The 18,797-nt window shown below is 37.4% G+C and overlaps 1 protein-coding gene across 1 annotated transcript; it reads left to right on the plus strand.

Moving 5' to 3' along the window:
• Positions 1–100: 100 nt before the first annotated feature.
• Positions 101–18,573, plus strand: LOC140564850 (adenylate cyclase type 8). Its single transcript, XM_072690518.1, has 19 exons — positions 101–991; positions 2,003–2,152; positions 2,645–2,775; positions 2,882–2,993; positions 3,965–4,092; positions 4,751–4,909; positions 5,679–5,910; positions 7,167–7,355; positions 8,012–8,112; positions 8,410–8,611; positions 8,950–9,042; positions 10,409–10,581; positions 11,772–11,853; positions 12,179–12,337; positions 12,584–12,730; positions 12,904–12,996; positions 15,375–15,489; positions 17,669–18,066; positions 18,247–18,573. Exons 1-19 carry the CDS (start codon positions 101–103, stop codon positions 18,283–18,285), a joined length of 3,594 nt encoding a protein of 1,197 aa, XP_072546619.1. The 3' UTR covers positions 18,286–18,573.
• Positions 18,574–18,797: the final 224 nt, after the last annotated feature.

Consider the following 18,797-nt stretch of genomic DNA (forward strand, 5'->3'; position numbering starts at 1 on the left):
TGTAGTGTATTTTGTTGAATAGCTATTTATTGGTCTTTGTTGTGGTTCCTGAGGTGGTGTGTTTTGTGAGAGGTATATTTGACTGGGGACCTGTGTCAACATGGCTGTCTCTGAAGACATATGCAGCACCAAAGATGTAAGACTGCTTTCATCCGTCTGCCCAGCTGACCTTCCATGTCCCAACGTAAAAAGAAAGCAGCTCATGTGGCAGAAAGCCATGCGTCACATCATAGACCAGCGAGAGATCCATGAAAATGTCCAAAACACTTCCATGCACAAAATTGTTGTGACTGATGCCTACATTGATGATATCAACCGTCAGATCCGCAACAAGGCCTCACGGGGCAATGCTGGGCAGCAAAAACGCCGTTCTTCGTCTGCTCATGTTCACCCTCTTCAGGAGCATGAATCACCCGCCACAGAGAAGCCTACTGACTCGTTGACTGATGGAATTTTCTTTATCAGCTGGGGCACCACAGTGCGAGGAGTCTACCTCCCAACCCTCCACCATACATTTAAATCCCCAGACCTGGAGCGCCTGTACCAGCAGCACTCCTTGGCTCGGCGTCGCACCTCTTTGGTGGTCACCAATGTCATTGACATACTTACCAAGCTACACATCCTCTTCATCTACCTGGCTGTGGCTCCTGAAATGGTGGACTCACTGCGAGGCTGGTTGGCTGGGCTCTTCATGGCCATAGGTGCACTTTTGTGTATCCTGGTCCTCTCCTGCAAGGGGGCCATGTCTCCAGAGTACCTCCACTATGCAGGTTTGGCCAGCTGGTTGTCTCAGACTGTGCAGGCTATGGGTGGGCTGGTTTATGGACTGGAGAAGGACCAGTCCTGGTATGTCCTCTTCACACTCTTTGCCACTTACACATTGCTACCTGTGCCTCTACTCTGGTCCATTTACACTGGCTGTCTCACCGCAGCCCTGCATCTGCTGGTTGAGGCCCTTGGAAACTACAATAATTCTGCAATAATCAGAAAGGTAGTGAGACCTCCTTCTTCTCCTTTTTTCCGCCCAAAGATATTCGACATGTGACATGTGAGTGTGGACTCATATGCCAAAAAACTTTTATGTGCCAGTATAGAAGAACCACTTTTGGTTCTCTAGGGAACACTCCAGTGAATTTTTATTAAAGAACCTTTTTGGTTAATGTTGTTTTTTGGTTTGAATATGTGAATGAAATGAGCATTTTTTAAAAGTAGAAACTCTTATATAAATTCAGTCAAGCATGTATATGTATTAACTTGTGTCTCCTTAGTAATTACAGAACTGGGTTCTGTGCCTGGAAGCAGGAAACCCCCTCTTACAGCTTGTATCCTAATCTCTTTACCTTTTAGATCTATAGCTAAGAGCATATGGATAGTGGTAAGATGCCTCCAATGAGTGAAAAGCTCTTACCCACAGTATTAAATATCTATGCATGTAAGTCTCATATATCTAGCAAAGCACTTTACTGTAAACATTAAATATGTGTAGCTTTTAATCTATATTACCATATTATGCATTTATTATAAAATGAAATAAGATTACTTTACAAGAATGCAACACATATTTCCCCATACCCTAAATTTAGTTGGCTTTGTGTTTTTGCCATTTCAAATTTGCGTCATTAGTTTTGCTCTGATACTGTAAGGTAAGTAAGGCACTGTAAGGTAGTAAAAGCATTAGCTCCAGTACAAATCTAAAGAATTAAATTTGATGATTAAGTAGATCTGGGGAAATTGGAAAGTAAGCCTCTTATTTCTTTAGTTTGATGAAAGTTTTGAAGAATTCAAACAACATTCTCTTCATATCCAAGCTAAACGTTTGAAATGAGCAAGAGGAGAATGTTGCATGCATTTATAAAACAATAAATTTAGCTTTAAGCATACCCAGTAGACATTCTGCACAAAATCACCATGGTATAAAGAGCTAATAGAACTGGCAGACACTCTTTAATGTCTTTCACCAGGTTACCATGTATTATATTTTAATTGTATGCATTTGTTTCAGCTGTTAGCAAAAGGGCTGTTGTACATGGGGATGAACACTGCAGGGCTGTTCATCCATTATCTGTCAGATCGTACTCAGAGACAAGCTTTCCTAGAGACACGCCGCTGCATTGAAGGACAGGTGAAACTGGAGCGAGAGAATCACAGACAGGTCAGAGAAAAGTTCATGTTTGTTGTTTACATTGCCATTAGGGCATCTTGGTAGGCCTGATCTTGATGGGCTGGTTATTTGAGGAAACCATGACTGCTAAAACTGCATACATTTCTTCTGGTGTATAAATGTCCAACACCACTAAAAACCAAACCAAATATGTGTTGTATGTTTAATAGTAATAGTAAAAAAGGGGGCCTTATTCACCACCATTCTTAAGAAGGTAAATTTCTTCTTTAATCGCTTCCACTTCCGCTTCCACCGACACATGAAAGGTTTCATGTATGGGTGGAAGCGGAAGTGGAAGCGATTGGGAATGTCTGCAACTCAAGCACAAAGTGGTAGGCCATGTAAAATGACAGAGTGGGATCAGCAGATGTATTTATAATGTGTTAAAAGCCCAAGTCTTAACAGTTAATGTTCCCTGCAGCATACTACAAATATGTGAAATTTGTCATTTGTACATTCACTTAATTTGTCATTTCATGGCAGGAGCGGTTGGTGATGTCTATTCTACCTCGTTTTATTGCCTTGGAAATGATGGCAGACATGAGCGCCATGGAGGATGTCTTACTGCCTCAGCAATTTCACAAAATCTACATCCACCAGTACAAAGATGTCAGGTAGACATACCACAGTTGTCTTACTGGGTAAACTACCTATTCTCCAGTGCTCTCAGACACCATGGTTCAATAAGATCTGTTTTTTTGTCTTTCTCACATCATTCAGTATCCTGTTTGCTGATATTAAAGGCTTCACCACACTCTCCATGACCATGTCAGCTCAGGACCTTGTACGTACACTGAATGAGTTGTTTGGGCGCTTTGACCGCCTTGCAGAGGTGAGGGAGGATGTGGGTAATCTTTAGCTGATTGAATTCTACGAGTTAGATGTTCACAGAGAAACTCATAAAAAGCAGTAATACAGTACTTTTTAAAAACTAAATGTTTTAATGTGTTGATACATCTAGACACTTTTGAGATTTTTGAGCAGTGAAGCACACACACACACATATATATGGCCAGTTGTTGGCTGTTTGCTGCAGTCTAAACAGGTGTTGATGCAAGTGAAAGAGGCCATCATTAGGTTAAAACAAAACAAACCTATCAGAGAAATGGCCAAATGACCAATTTGGTACACGGTGACCCAGTAGTAGGTTCAGCATAGAGACAGACACAGGTTCACAGCGATTTAGAAGTGGGCTTATTCACACACACCTTCACCAATACCACATGTAACTCAAATAAATATTCACCACTATGGTCCCTCTTTTGTGTGAGGGCTCCTCTAGTCCTTTTAAGCACCACCTAGTGCAATGGGTGCTGAGGGGGCTGGCCTATAGATCCCCTGCCTCCTCACCACCACAGTATATGCCTAAAAAGAACAAATGCACTCATCAAAAAGCCCACAGAAATCTAATAACCAAGAAATGCCTTCATGAAAGTAAATACAGTATTAATCTAATCTAATCTAATGGCGTATGTATGTATGGATGTTAATAGAACTGGGTCACTGGTGTTTGTTGATGACATGATATTGTTGATAGAAGTAGCAAGATAAATTCCAGGGAGTTATACTTTCTGCTCATATACAGTCAAATTCTGCAAATCTAAATGGAAAGTACCTGACCTCAAACCAGTAAAACATGCTTTTACTGTGATTGTGACTCAAATCTTTTAATATGAGAATCTAAGGGACTGTTTCCTTATATACCTGATGTGATGGGTATCATTCTGACATAAATTTTTAGTTTTACCATACTTTCATACAATGTGCAGTAAATATTGATAAAAGTCTGTACTGAAATTTCAGGAACACCACTGCATGAGGATAAAGATATTGGGGGACTGTTACTACTGTGTTTCTGGTGTACCAGAGCCTCAGAGAGCCCATGCTCGATGCTGTGTGGAGATGGGTCTTGCCATGATCAACACTATACGGTATGTGTGTGAGCGTACTGTGTACCTTCACCAGCACTGAAGTGACAAGAATAACAATAATAAAAAGGGCATGTGTGGCTGCAGGTTTTTATTCCAAACAAGCAGAAGCATACATCACTCAAAGCTGAAACCAACTTATTAAACAAGTGGAATCAGATGTGCTTCTGCAAGATTGGAATCCAAGTCTACAGTCATCCTGGCCCTTTGCTGATAGGATTGTTGACCACAGTTTTTTTTTTTGTTCATTTAAAGAGATAGAAATGCCTTTTTTTTTAATATGGTGCAGTATTTTAGACTAATTACCAAGCCACAGTTTATCAATGTAGACATTTTGAAAATGACAAACATTTTATTTAGACATTTTGAAGCATTGCTTACTTTATCGATTGTATTAAGTTTAGATTTCATCCACTATCTTTGTTGGTAACATTTCATAACTCCTATTCTACTGCATATAAGCTAATGTCATATGTTATTAGCTAATTACTGGGTGTCATATCTTATCTCATTAGCTGAGGCTGTGCTAAATCTGGATATACATATACAATACTTAATAGAACCCTCAAAAATAACCATTACAAGCATAAACCAGCAAGATCCTTGGTGTAAGTCTGACAAGTTCAATCTTTACTTCATCTTCTCTATCTGTTTCTTTCAGTTATGTTCGTAATGAGCTGAAATGTGATGTGGACATGCGCATTGGAATCCACTCTGGCTCAGTGCTTTGTGGGGTTTTGGGTCTACAGAAGTGGCAGTTTGATGTGTGGTCCTGGGATGTTGATGTTGCGAACATGCTGGAGGCAGGAGGAATCCCTGGGTGAGTTGATTTCTATCATAAACCCCAATCCACCATAGCACTGAAACCACCTACCTAATATTGTGAAGGTCTCCCTCATGCTGACAAAACAGCTGTGACCAATCAAAACATGGACTCCACAAGATCTATAAAGGTGTCTTGTGGTATTTGACACAAAGATGTTAGCAGCAAATCCTGCTAGTCCTGTAAGCATGAATTGCATCAATGAGCATTGAGCGCTTATTAGCCTGTTGCCAGTTAGGGCCAGTTTATGAGCCTGTTGCCGTCTTAGCCAGTTTTGATCAGTACTGACCACTGCAAGAATTGACAGCTCTTTATCTTTTCTATCTCTTTCACATTTTGCTGAGTTTTAAACTGTTTTGAACTTTACGGGATGGTTGATATCTGTGTTCGAGATTTTATTGTAAAATGCAATTTCCAGAAAGCAATTATTCATTTAATTTAAATGTTATTCTCTGACATCTCAAAGCAGATGATTTTACATGGTCAAGTCAAGCATCACATGACACATTCTCTATACCAATTAATATAAGACGATTTAAATTTATAACATTTTTGTGAAACCCAGCCCTGTATTGCAAAGTTTGTCTGGTATGCTCTTTAGCTTACTGAGGCTGACCTGGCAGAGGATGTGAGCATTCAAAATATAAAGTGCAATCCCCCCCTTTATGTGTTCAACATACTTCCAAGTGGTGAGTTAATTTTGGTGATGGCATGTTTGAGACAGAACTATGGAGCCTCTTTAAAAGGATAAAATATGTTTTCTCAGGCGAATTCATATCTCCCGAGCCACCCTTGACTGTTTGGAAGGCATTTACGAGACAGAGGAAGGCCATGGTTACGAGCGCAATGAGTTCCTGCGCAAGCACAAGATTGATACGTTCCTCATATGCCATGCACCACAGGAGGACATGGAGCCTCCTAAAGCAAGGAGACCCAGCCAAGAAGAGACGTCCTGGAGCGCTGAGCTGCCCTTCGATAACATCATTGGCATGAACTGTGTAAGTCTGCTTTTTCCAACGCTGCTAATTGGGAAATCAGTGTTTAAAAGAAATATAAAATAAACTCTTTTGTTTCTCTTTGCTCCAAGTCATGAAGGGTCTTTGCACATGGCTCTAACATGAACTAACCTTTTTGTTTTCTTCATGTAAGCGACATTAAGGATGTTGGAGTGAAGGCCAATAGACGCAACACTATGTAGCATTTTTACTTTAAAATGAAAATCAGCTTCAAAATCATTGTGACGTTCCACTGACTTTTAATACTGAGAATCGCGTCTCTGTCATTGCTACTCTGGACTGCTGTTACTCATCCGCAGACTGCCTCCTTACATCCAGACTCGATTATCTGGGAGATCATATGACTCCTCACATGACTCCGAACTCCTTTTCACATTCTGGAATTCTAATGACTGACACCTGTTTATTAGATCATATGATTCTCTTAGTACAGTATTTAAGCCCGGGATTTAGACTAGGCAGGTTGTGAGGTATTGAATCCCATTTTGGTGATCTACTGATCACTGTTATTGATGTATGTATATTTTCTATGTATGACCTTTTACTGTGTGTTTCTTTGCCTTTGCCTTTTGTCTTTACCCTTTGGATTATTTGCCTGCGTTTTTCATTAATGGATTGCGACTCTTTGTTTGTATTTTGGACTACATTTTTGCCTTTACCCTTTTGGACTGTTTGCTCTGTGTGATCTTTTGGAATTGACCTTGGCGTGTGTCGACTACAAACTTGGATTGTGCTTATTAGAGTAAAGCCTTTGTATTTTACATCTGCGAGCGTCTGACCCTGTTTTTAAACTGCTGCACTTTGTAACTTTTCTGAAGCAGGCACAAGACCGTAGTGAACTTGACTCTTAATCTGTAGGGGGAGATCATAAGCATAACACCAGTTTTCACATTATGCTGCTTTAATTGAATTAAAATTATACTGTATGATGTAGTACATTTATTTTGACATAGAAAGAGCATAAATAATATTTTTTGAGCAAGCCAATATAAATAAGCTTAATAGGAGTAACCCTCAGACATTGCTATCCTTATTGTGCAACAAATCTATTATGTGACATTAACAACTAAACGTATTTTTGTGCAACTTAATTTAAAAAAGAAAAGACACCCCAACTACTCAAACAGGAGATTGTAATGAGTTTAAGGGGATATACTGGTGTCAGTAAAACATTGGGTACAAAAATACTAAATACAAAGATATCTCTCCTGTGTTTCTGTCATGTACCCATGCTACAGATCTTGGCCACTTTCACCAATGGCTCCCTGGTACACCTGCCTAATCCAGTCGCTGGATCGTGCTCTGGTTCCAGAGAAATCAACAAGAGGATCAAACAAGCCATTGAGGTCCGCAGCAGTGAGCGCATGCGGAAAGAGCACATCACACCCCTCACACTAGTTTTTAAGGACACAAACGCAGAAGGAAAGGTATGAATAATCTTCATTATGTACAGATTGTATTTCTGGGCTTTTTGGGGGGATTTTTCTTTGCTGGACAAATAATTCCAAATTGTTTAGTATTTTGGGCTATTATTAATAACGCATATACCTGTATACCTACTCTTTCATCTCATCAAATCAACCAATCATCTGGCAGCAGTGAAATGCAAAAGATTATGCACATATGAGCCAGCAGTTTCAGGTAATGTGTGAATGTGACATGATTGTTGGTGCCAGACAGGCTGGTTATTAATATTTCTATAACTGTTGATTTCATTTTCATACACAGCACTTTAAAGAGTGAACTCGTCACAGTGCCTACTTGATGGGAGATCAAAAGAAGAAAGGCTACACAAGCTGACAAAAGCTAAAAAAGTTCAGATAACCACTCTGTTGTGGTTGTCAGTACAGAATGCACAACATATAAGGAGTTAAGGCAGATGAGTTACCGCGTCAGGTTCTACATTTGTCAACAGCATTAAATTTATGGACCCAACTGTCCTTGTCTAGAGTATAGGCTGGTAGAGGTGTTATGATGGTGTGGGGAATGTTTACTTGGCACACTCTGTAATAACATACTGTTTCGGTTTATGATGAGACTAATTATTTGTGATTCATTGGAAACATTTGTCATTGTCTTTTAGTTTTCTCAGATGAGAGATGAGATGTTTAAGTCAAATTTGGTCTGCTCCTTCCTCCTGCTGCTCCTCAACATGGCTGCCCAATGTCTCATACCTGCCCCACAGTGAGCAAACATTCCATTTCCTTCCTCAAATTTTATTCTCATTCTCTATTTCAAACAAGATAGCAATGATACCTAATATTACTTTCATAATGTTGCAGAGATTAATAACCACTTGTTCCTATTATGTCCTGGGTCTTCATTGCTCTGGTATAGCACACCTGATTTAGCTACTCAGCTAAGTTCTTTAGGAGGTGCAAGGAAATAAAAATTCAATTGTTTAGGGCAGTAGTTCTCCAGAACTGGAAACATTTAATGATGATGATTTCTCCTGTGTTTTCCTGTGTTACTCTCATTCAGAATCAGCTCTATGGTGATCATGTTCTTAGTGTTCCTTGTGGCCTACTCACTGGTGTTAATGGTCACTCTGGCTGAAGAGTTCAAGAGCTCACCTGCATGTCTTCAGCACCTGTGCTGTTGGATCCATGAAACCAAGAGCATCCGCAACCTGCTCACACTCACCGCAGTCACCATCAACTTCGGGGTGGCGTCCTCCGACATTGTGAGTATAGATTTTTGTAGTGCTGAGGTTTATTTGTGTGCCCTCAGAAAGAAAGAGGTCATCAGACATGACATTATGTTAGACCAGTATTTCTTAACCCTAGTCCTATAGGCCCACATTTTATATAATTTTCCTGCTCCCAACTCATCTGACTAAACTAAGCTCAGCTCATTTAGGACCACTTACTGAGTTGAAGTGGGGGTGTTAAAGCAGGACAGTGGGACTCCAGAACCAGGACTGGAAAACATTGTATTACACATGACCGTCCATGAATACACTGTCTGTGTCTAATGACTAACTGTTTATTATTTTGTCTGTTTATTTGTCTATCTGGACAGTTGTGGTGCAACACAGTGGAAGCAGAGACTGCAGAAAGAAATGGAAGCTCAGAAGGACCTCAATGGCCAGTCAACATATGCACTTATCCAGAGGTTCACTTCAGCACTGTCATTGAATTAAGTACAATAAGCAGGTAGCTTATATACACTGAATTGCCAGTTTATTAGATACCTTGTTCTTATATGCATTGGTAATTTTACACCTAATACACTGGCAGTCAAACAGAATTGTGCACATGCACATAAGTCATGCATTTATCAACTGATTTTGTTCTAGTAGGAAAACAGAATTACAGATATTAAAACAAAAAAATGCAAGATATCACACAGTTCATTAAGTGAAATTCAGGCACAATTAAAACTTATTGAGGTCTTGTTGAAATATGTTGAGAAAAAAATGGAGACAAAGAATCCAACCTATGTAGAATATGTGGGAAGCATTTCACTTCAGGTTAATAAATTACAAACCTTTAGTAACTATTTTGCTTTGTCCATTATTTGTTGGGTCATTGTTAGCAGCTAGGAACAAAAAGGAAAGGCTGGACAAGGGAGGAGACATCGCCCAAAACAATCAGAGTCATGCGCTACAAGGCACATGGTAAACCAATCAGAAAAGGCTGCAGTCACAAGACTGGTTCACACAACAACCCATATTCCCATGGCTAGCTTCTGGTGGTGATGTGCTGCTCTCCAGTATGAACTACACAATATTCTCCCTAAGTCACCATCACAGTTTACTAGGGCTTTCACTAGTGGGCTAGGTAAATGTTGGTAGTGTAAATATAATGAATCATAAGTGATGCAAAGCAATTTTGGGGTTTTGAAGACCCATCTTCTAGCTTCTAGTTTTTTATGCCCAATTTTTATTTGAAGCAAGTGTCAGTTATATGTATTGCATAATCACTATTCAATGCATTGCTGCCACACGATTGGCTGATTAGATAACTAATTTGTAGGTGTACAATTATTTCTAATGCAACACTTGCTCAGTGTACCTGAGAGTACCTAAAGACAATGTAGTATATGTTAATATATGTAGTTATGTTTATTAGAAAAAGTTAAAACTTTCAACTGTTGGTAATAAATATATCTAACAAGAACAATAAATAGCTCTACAAAACTGGTTTCTCCAAGTTCAACAAAAAATGCCACTTTAAACGACTACTGCAGTCTCAAAATGATTCAACCAAAGCTACTTTAGTACTTAGTAGAGCTTTTTTGCTGTTATGACCTGCTGCAAACATGATGCGTAGCCAGACATCAGCTTCTAAAAAAATGCTAAATAAATGCTGCTAAAAAACTTATTTGCAATGGGGGTTAAATAATTTTGATTGCAACTGCATATAATGTTCAATAATTCCATCATTTTATGTTTTATTTTTAACAATATGTTAAATTCTTCTTTCCTGAAATTGAAATGAAAATTAACAAATCATGTCATTACATACATTTTTTACAGTTCTTTATACTGAGTGGGGTGGTCGCTATGGTGACATGTGCTGTATTCCTGAGGTTGAGTTGCCTCTTGAAGCTTGCAGTGCTGATGATGGCCATTGCTGTTTACACATACCTCATTGAAGTGGCTTTCCACATGCTCTTCATCCATGAACACCAAAATGGCCCAATTCCACGGTAGAGTCTGGCTTACCATTTTTCATTTGTTTATTAAATACAGTACCGTGTTTGCCCCCTGCTGACCTGGCAGCTTGAATTATGCAGCACGTTGATATTTGTATTTATTAATTTACGTTACATATTATCTAACTAAAATCTTTTTAGCCGTTTATCTTTATTTTCAGCCTCAACTGTATATTTTTCAGTTATAGTTTAATAGCTTGGAGCGGATAGCTTTTTAAAAGCATAAAATAAATATCTTTGCATTTAAAACAGAAACTATGCCGGCTGTAAGGCTGTGGTGTAAGCATAGATGAGGTACACCTTTTATTTGTCTTTCACTTCCTGCACTTCATCAGTCGACCAATGGAGAATTTATTTAAATTTGTAAATATTTATTTGAAAAAATTAAAAATGTTTAGCCCTGTTAAATGTTTCCATTTTTAGTTTTTGTTAACCTTTATTTTGTTTACTATAAAAGCTAAGTGTTATATATAAAAGCTAAGCTAAGTGTCAGTATAAAGTAAGATATATTTAACATCAAAAGTTTTTTGGGCAACACAGGCTCTGTTATGCTACTTTTCAAAATAAGAACCTCATACCAACTGTGAATCATGTGGTAGTGTAATGGTTTTGGGATGTTATGTTGCATCATAACATGGATGATTTGTATTCTGCTCTGTATCAGAGAATTCTTTAAGAGAATGTCAGTTTATCTGTCAGTAAAATAAAAGTTATGCAACAGCCAGTCATCGAAAACACACAAGCAACTACCTTACAATGGTAAAAAAAATGGTCCTGACATAAATCATATTAAAATGTTGAAGGACGGGAAACACCCAGTTCATGCCTGAAAGCCTTAATATTTCCTAGTTTCTTAACAATACATTAAAATGACTATCAGGTTGTTTTGCTCCTTCTGTGTTCTTGTTTTGCATTATTAGCTTTTTAGTTAAAGATGTAATGCCATTTAGGCTTTAAATGTGCAAACAATAAAGAATTCAGACAGGGGGCAAACACATTTTCACACCACTATAAATAAATAATTTTCTCATTGTAACATTAAACCTCTTTGAGGATGTAAGATGTGATTTGATTATGTTTTAGTAAATTATACACCTGAATGATCTGTACAAACGAATGTGTAATGTTATATAAAGATTAAGGTTTCAATGTGATTTAGGTTTTGTTAATTATTATTTGTCTAGATCTCAGTACTTAAGAAGAAAAAGCATCTCCGTGCTGTTGATGGCCATGTTTGTTGTTGTTGTGCTCTACAACAGCAGACAGGTACAACTTTTCATTTAGAGTAATATTTATTCTGATATACAGCTTTTATAATTACAGAAATGAAATGAATGTTGTACTGCACTGTACTATTTTTTTTTAAATGTTAAGCTAAATATCAGAAAATGCTCAAAATTCCTACAGTAGCCAGTTAAATTCTTGAATTTTCTATTTATGTAAAAGTACCTGCATGATTCTTAAGTTATAAATCCGGATTGCTATATGATTTCTGTAATGTTATATTTACAGTGCAGGAAAGGTGATGCCATTAATTTTCATGTAAATTTGTATCAGACATTGATTGATTTTTTTTTATGTTGTTCTTCAGTTAGAGACAACCGCACGGCTAGACTTCCTGTGGCGCCTGCAGGCCAGGCAGGAAGTGGAGGACATGAAGGAACTGAGAAAACATAATGAGTGCCTACTGTACAACATTCTCCCTGCTCATGTTGCAAAGCACTTCCTTGAGAGAGATAGGAATGATGAGGTATTTAAAAATACTGAAAAGGATGTTAAAATTATGAAGATTATACATAAAATGTGTATGAACTTTATCAGTATATGTTACGTATATTGTTAATGTAAATAAATATGATTCTTCTTCACATGCACCAGAAATTGTTATAAACAAGCATAATATGTTATCTGTTCTCAGATATCGTTTTCAGTTTCTAATATCTGTGGTCCAGTATGTATGCAACTATGTCTTTTTGTGTATTGTTCTGGTTGTCAGGATCTGTACTCTCAGTCCTATGAGAGGGTTGGGGTGATGTTTGCCTCTATTCCAGGATTTACAGATTACTACGAGCAGAAGGAGATTATTAATCAAGATGTGGAGTGTCTGCGCTTACTCAATGAGATCATTGCAGATTTTGATGAGGTGAGCAGTTTGTCAAAAACAAATGACTTTGCTTTCAATGCTTGTCATGTCTTTATTACTAAGAAATGTTTTCTGAGACCAAAACCAAAATATTCATTAAAAGAGAATGTATCTTCCACTAAAATAAGCATTCTCATAAGAAAAAAATATATTTATTTTGTTTTCTCTCTTAGCTATTGGATGAGCCTTACTTCCAGGAGATTGAGAAAATTAAAACAATTGGCAGTTGTTACATGGCTGCCTCTGGTCTTTCTCCTGATAAACTGGTAAGTATCTCTTTCTCAATCTGATCATGGTAAATACAATCAGGCCATTAAGTATTTGGACAATGACACATTTTGTTGCCTGTAATTTTGCCTTTGTACACTTCCAAATGGATTTAAAATGAAGCAATAGTATGACTAAAGTGAAGACCTTCCGCTTTAATTCAAGGGGTTTAACAGAAATTGTCTTAAGAAACTCTTGGGTTACTTTCTTGGTATGTTTTGAACTATTATCCATATATACTGTTAAACATCATATTATACTTTTGGCAGCATTTGACTGAATAAGAGCAGAAAGTATAGCTCTATACTCTTCAGATTTTATCCGGCTTCTATTAGCAGGCATATTTTCACACCAGTGACCCATTTCCATTGGCAGCCATACATGCCCATGCCAAAAGAGTGCTTTCAATTGTTTGACAGATGACGCTTTGAAACAAGAAGCCTTTCTTTACCTCTAAATTAATTTAATTAGTCAATTAATCTGTCTGTAATCTGTCTGTAAGGCTTATAGTCCAGATCTAAGCAGGATTTTTTAAGATCTTTTTTAAATAGTCTGGCCTGGAAACCAGTGTTTCCATTGGTTTGCATCTAGAATACTGCCATTAGGTGTCTCTTTATTGTAGACTTTGTAGACTACCTCTTCAGGATTGTTTCTGACTAAATTTTATAAAGGGGGTTTTCACTATGGAAAGAATTCTTTGTTTATTCACACTAGTCGTCTTTCTGACTTGTAGGTGTTGCTGAGCTTGCCAGAGCATTCCTTGTTTTTAAAAATGTTTTTAAAAAGAGCCATGAAGAGATACCAAATGCAAATTTATCAACACTGATATCATGCTACAAAATCATCAAACTAAATACCAAGAACAGACCACACCTGGCAATAAAACCTCTTATCAGTTAATGGTCCGGTTATTTTTGAGCAGGTAAAACTATTTAAAAAATGGCAACGATTCCTAAAACCGAATTAAAGCAGAAAGTCTAGAAAAATGCAGAAAGTATTTTGCTGTTAAGTTTGGAAAGATGATATTTAGTGCTTAAAAAGGTTTATTATTTTTATTGATGCATATACAGTCTCCTAGGATATTGTTGCAATTTCAAATGCTTTAGTATTCCTGTGTTTATTGTTTTGTTTGCATTGGAAGAACACAAAAAAGCAGAGAGAAAAGTTAAAAACTAATAAAATCACATAGGACACCAGAAATAGACTGGACAAAATTATTGCCACCCTCAACTTAATATTTTGTAGCACGCCCTTTGCTACCAATAGCAGAAATCAATGGCTCCCTGTAACCATGAATGAGTTTCTTACACCTCTCTATTGTAATGTTGGACCACTCTTCTTTTGCCAACTGCTCCAGGTCTCTCAGATTTGAAGGGTGTCTGTGTTCTATAGGACCTAGAAGGCATCCAGTGCCACAAGCAGTAAAACAACCCAAAACATATTTAAACTTCCACCATGTTTGATCGTAGGGACTGTTTTTTGAAGGCCTTGTTCCATTTTCTGTAAATGGAGAATGATGCGCTTTACCAAAAAGCTTAATTTTGGTTCTCCCACAAAGGTGGTGGCTTTACTCAGACATGGTCTCTGCAGCTCAGCTTCAATTTGTTTGGAAGTTCTTTAAACACCGTTTGAACAATCCTTTGTTGCAATCTTCAGTTAATGTTTCTATTCTGTTCATGTCCAGGGAGGTTAGTAACAGAGCCATGGGCTGTAAATGATAATCATGTTGCAGTGGAGACCGGAACATTCAGTTCCCTGGAGAGGACTTGTTGCCTTGGGATTGTCAGTTTTGGTTCTTACAAGTCTTTGCTCTTCTTTCTTTTCCCCATGCTTAGTGTGGTACACAGACAAACATTAAGTCAACGTTTTCCACTTAAACTGGTTAAACAAATGATTTCTACATTGCCAGCTCCTGTTACCTGCCACAAATACAAATGAAGAAACATTGCATGATTAAAATGCTATTTTTTCTTACAATTTTAAAAAGGTGTCAATAATTTTGTCCAGTTCATTTCCAGTTCTGTATGAAATTATATGAAATGTCACATTTCTCTCTGCTTTATTGTATTGACAGCATTTGTAATTGGACAGTTTTTCTGGGAGAAATGCAGTGGTGCCACTATAGTCCCCAAGATCTATATAATTTTATTAAAAATAATAAACCCCTTTAAGTATGTTGTCAATGTTGAAACAAAATCTAAAATCGAAATCAAAATTTCTTTTGCATTTTGTGCATTTTCTGAAAGAAGTGCAGGGGCGCCATTTTATAATTTCTAATATATGATTAGAAATGATTGATTAGATAATTGGATGAATGAGCAGTTGTAAAATGCTCACTGAGTGTAGATATATATACATGTTAATGTGTGTGTTTCAGGAGCGTGAGGATGAGTGGGCTCATTTCTCTGAGTTGGTCCTTTTTGCTTTGGGCATGCAAGAAACTCTAAAAAAAATAAACAAGCGCACCTGCAACAACTTCCAACTACGAGTCGGTAAGAACATTTGCGATCTGAACTTACTGCACATTTGCTTGACATCAAGGCAAATCAATAGTTACGGTGTATATTTGTTTAAGTTTCTTTCTCTGGTGAGTACACACTCAGCTTGTCAAGTGCTGACAAGAGCACAGCCCACTAATTGGCTTGACCAAGGGCTATCAGTTCGACTTTAAGGAAATTGGATTGCACTAATATGCTGTGAAGCTGTGAGCAAGAGGTGCCTGTATTTTATAACACCCGTTTTGGAATGTGTGAAAAATATTCACATATCAATGCAGCCTTACTTCAGCCTTAACCTCATGTTAAAGTCCTCAGAGTCATACTTTCTTCTGAATGAAGACTTCATTTAGTGTGATAAAAATTAACAGGACAATTTATAGTCTGCAAATGTATAGATGTACTAAAGTAAGAGCTAAAATCAGACTGTGCACTGACAACACAACACAGAAATAACTGGAACACTTTATTTTTTTATCAAACCTGCTAAATAACATTAAATAAAAAATAATTATTATAATAATTATTATAAATAATTATTATAATAACTAAATATAACAAAATTAAATTTATATTGCTCATATGATGTGCTGTCCCACAAGGTTTAAAGCTGCCTTTGTATATATTTATATACAAAAGTCCCATACATAAGTAAAAGTACAAATATTAAATAAGTTAGAAAATACTTGGATAAAAGTTGTTTTATTTGTATTTTCTTTACTGAAGTAAAAGTACAAAACAACATGCTTCTAAATGTACTTAAAGTAAAAAATGAATTCTTTAAAAAGAGACTTCTACTTTCTAGAAATAATACTTGAGTTAGTGATGATTGCATCCATGACTTTTACATTGACTTCAAAATGTATTATTATACTGTTTTAGTATTTATTTGGCATCATAATTATATCAAATCAAATTTAGTTTTAACTTAGTTAAATAAAAACAGACGCCACCCATCTGAAATAAACAATCCCTTTTCTCCTGTACCCCATTTGTAATGTTAAATGCCCACTTCAGAGAAGGGAATGTCCAATACTCCTGGCACCTGCTATCATGTCTCGCTCCAACTGATCATTCACGTCTTGCCATGAGCACACTGAGTAGTGTTGAACCTCACTAACTTTAACATGTGGATATTTAACATTTAAACTTTAGCATGTGGATAACAGAACTGTTTTAAGAACTTTTATTATGCTGTTTTGTAAGTCTGTTCCTCCCCCTAACTATTGTACAGAGGTCAGTATAACTGAATTTGTGTTAACAAAAAAAAAGCCATTGCGAAAATTAAGAAATGCTCAGACTGATCATTTGGTAAATAACGTAGGTGGTGCGGTGACACCATTTAGGCTGTTTGACTGCTTTTTTTGCTTTCAGGTTATCTAGTTAGCATTTTTACTGAAGCAAGAATACTATGAACTATTAAAAAAACAAGACAAAAATAGAGATGCAGTAGGCTCTGCAAAACAGGACAATTGCAAACATGAGAAATCTCAAGAATGCTATTTTGCAGTACTTTGGTCTTTTTCTGACATTGTTTTTTTATAATAAGATAAAGAAAACTTCAAATGTATATAGGTTATTTGTATGACTAAAAACATTGTCTAGCTATGCATCATGTTTGCAGCACGTCATAACAGCAATGGGGTGCTCTACAAAGTACTAAAGATGCTTGTTATGAAGAGGTTAAATAATTCTGAGACTGCAGTTGTCATTAAAAGTGGCATTTTGTATTGAATTTGGAGAAACCATTTGTTCTAGTTGGGTTGAACCATTTAAATTGTTTACTGCAAACAGCTGAAAGTGTGTGAATTCTGATAATACACCTAATTTGCAAAGGGGATTGAATAATTTCAAGAAGTATTTCCATAAGACTAGGACTCTTTGGAGCAGATAAACGTGAACCTAATGCGAGGCGTGGGCTAGAGGGGTATAAACCCCCCAGCATTAAGCTGTGGAACAGTGGAACTTTGTTCTCTGAGTTTTATATTTTTTTTATTCTGTGCATTATTTCTGTTATTCTCGAAAAGCATTAATAGCAAGTTTAAACTTTAGCACTGTGGACTGTTGCTAAGTTAAGCTATTCTTAATAACTGATTTCTCTACTTGCCAAGAAATATTTGATAAAGACACTTAAAATTAGTTTTTTTTCATATTAACTCTGAAATTCAACATGTAGGCATCGCCCATGGACCAGTAGTGGCAGGGGTCATTGGTGCCATGAAGCCACAGTACGACATTTGGGGAACGACTGTCAACCTGGCCAGTCGCATGGACAGCACTGGGGTGAAGGGGCGCATCCAGGTCCCAGAGAGCACTAGCCACATCCTGGCTGACCGAGGCTTTGTTCTGGAGCTCCGGGGCGACATCTATGTCAAAGGGGTGAGTGAGCAGCACGGTGGCGTTCGCACATACTTTGTGAGCAGTAGGGACCAGAGGTCTAGTCATGCTGAGAGAAGCACCACCAGGAGGCTCTCTCAGGGTAGAAACACTTTATCTGCGGTGGTCTTTAACCTGGTGCAGGCTCGCAAGAGGGAGCAGTTACGTGAGGCTAATGGAGGATTTCATCTGTTGGAGGTGATGTGAGTTAAATGGTAAATTTTAATGTCAAATGATATCTGGTTAATTGACCAGAACAGCTACTAGAAAGTGACTCACTGCTAAGATTCTTTCCTCACAAGATTTTTAAAAAGCACATCATATACCTCATAGGTTTCATAAGCTGTAAGCTCATGTCTCATTTCTTCAATTTTGAAGGCCAAGACGTTTGCACTGGAGGCCAATGGACAATTATAGTATGCTACATATACATATGTTAATGTTTTTTGACTTTTTTAACAATTGCCAGACATCTGACTACAGATTAAAAAAATGCTTTTGTACATGTCTTCTCTTTTTTTTGAAAGCCTGAACTTGACTGAGTAGCCAAATGTGATTTGGCTGTTACTGTAAATGTATAGAACAAAAATAAGTAAAGAACTCAAGAAAAGATCCAATTACATTATTTGGCCAAAAGTATGTGGACCCCACAGCTTGCTGGTTCAAGATATACAAATATGTCTTGAACCCATGAACCATGTCTTTATGGAGCTTGCTTTGTAAACACCACTGAACTGAAAACCTGGCAAATAGCCTTAGATCATCACCCCTCTGCCACCAAATTTGCTTACTACGGTTACTATGCAATCTGTGTAGCAGTCTCCTGACATTTGCCAAATCCTGATTCGTCTATCAGACTGCCAGATGATGTTTGGCCAAAGAAACCCATTTCATGAAGCATGATGTGTCCTAATTGTCTTAGTACTGCC

The sequence above is a fragment of the Salminus brasiliensis genome, chromosome 10 (genome assembly GCF_030463535.1).
Source record: "Salminus brasiliensis chromosome 10, fSalBra1.hap2, whole genome shotgun sequence".
NCBI lineage: Eukaryota > Metazoa > Chordata > Actinopteri > Characiformes > Bryconidae > Salminus > Salminus brasiliensis.